The sequence below is a fragment of the Mustela nivalis genome, assembly GCF_964662115.1.
Source record: "Mustela nivalis genome assembly, chromosome: 9".
Classification (NCBI taxonomy): domain Eukaryota; kingdom Metazoa; phylum Chordata; class Mammalia; order Carnivora; family Mustelidae; genus Mustela; species Mustela nivalis.
In genome coordinates, this window is record NC_139028.1 from 106,183,866 (window position 1) to 106,185,456 (window position 1,591).

The following is a 1,591-nucleotide window of genomic DNA, read 5'->3' on the forward strand; positions in this document are numbered from 1 at the left end:
ATACCAAAGTGTATAAGGATGGTCAGAAAGGGCCACCCCATATGACAAGCTGAAATTAAGTCTAACATCCCATATTGTACTCATTTGGGAATATTTCAAAATTAAATAGTTTCACATTATTTTTCTGATTTAAATGCATCCCAATTTTGTGATACAGATATGGTTGCTCCCATTTTAACAATTGTGCACACACACACAAAAGGAATCTCACATGCGTTGTACAAAATCTAGGGCTAGTACTCAGATATGTAATTTTTATTATATTACTTTCAGGTTTTTTTTTCATTCCTATAGTCATTCATCTTTGAGGATTTTGAGGTGATGGAATGTGAAACCAAGTGGGAGAATTTTGACAGAAACTAACTGGAAATCAAATCATTTATTGGCATAACTTTTAACATGACAAATTTAACCAACAACTTAATAACATAATTTCTTTAATTTATTTATACAGGGTAATGCATTCACTTGAACCCAACTTCCAAGCCCATCACTGCATATTCCTTCACTGCCAAGGATTTCAACATACTTTTATAAGAAACAAACATAAGGATACATAGGGTGTGTTCTACTAAATTAAAAAAAAAAACTACCTTTAAGACCTATAAACATTAAAATGCCAGGATTTCCATCAGATTTAGATTTACACAGGAGTCAGATGAAAAACGTGACTGAGGTCACCATGTTTATATTGATGGGCTTCACAGATGATTTTGAGATGCAGATCTTCCTGTTTTTTCTATTTCTAGCAATCTATCTTTTCACTCTGATAGGAAATTTGGGACTGGTTATATTGGTCATTGGGGATTCTCGGCTCCACAATCCCATGTACTATTTTCTGAGTGTGTTATCATTCCTGGATGCCTGCTATTCCTCAGTTGTCACCCCAAAAATGCTGGTCAATTTCCTAGCAGAGAATAAAGCCATTTCCTACCTTGGATGTGCAGCCCAGATGCTTCTCTTTGTTACTTTTGGGACCACAGAATGCTTCCTCTTGGCTGCCATGGCTTATGATCGTTACGTGGCAATCTACAACCCTCTCCTCTATTCCGTGAGCATGTCACCCAGAGTCTACGTGCCACTCATCGTTGCTTCCTATGTTGGTGGCATTTTGCATGCTTCTGTACACACGGTGGCCACATTCAGCCTGTCCTTCTGTGCATCCAATGAAATTAGACACGTCTTTTGTGACATCCCTCCACTACTTGCCATTTCTTGTTCTGACACCCACATCAACCAGCTGCTGCTCTTCTACTTTGTGGGCGCTATTGAGATAGTCACTATCATGATTGTTCTGATCTCCTATGGTTTCATTCTGTTGGCCATTCTGAGGATGCATTCTGCTGAGGGGAGGTGGAAAGTCTTTTCTACATGTGGTTCTCACCTAACTGGAGTGACAATTTATCATGGAACCATCCTCTTCATGTATGTGAGACCGAGTTCCAGCTACGCTCTGGACCATGACATGATCGTGTCGATATTTTACACAATTGTGATTCCCATGCTGAATCCCATCATCTATAGTTTAAGGAACAAAGATGTAAAAGAGGCAATGAAAAAAATGTTTGGTAAAATTTGGTTACCTAAATAA

General features: G+C 38.4%; 1 protein-coding gene across 1 annotated transcript; it reads left to right on the forward strand.

Annotated features, from left to right (window-relative positions):
• Nucleotides 1-616: 616 nt before the first annotated feature.
• On the forward strand, nt 617-1,591 carry LOC309872832 (olfactory receptor 5T1-like; the record flags this gene model as incomplete). The annotated part of the gene is made up of 1 exon (XM_082747804.1): nt 617-1,591. One exon carries the CDS (start codon nt 617-619, stop codon nt 1,589-1,591), a length of 975 nt encoding a protein of 324 aa, XP_082603930.1.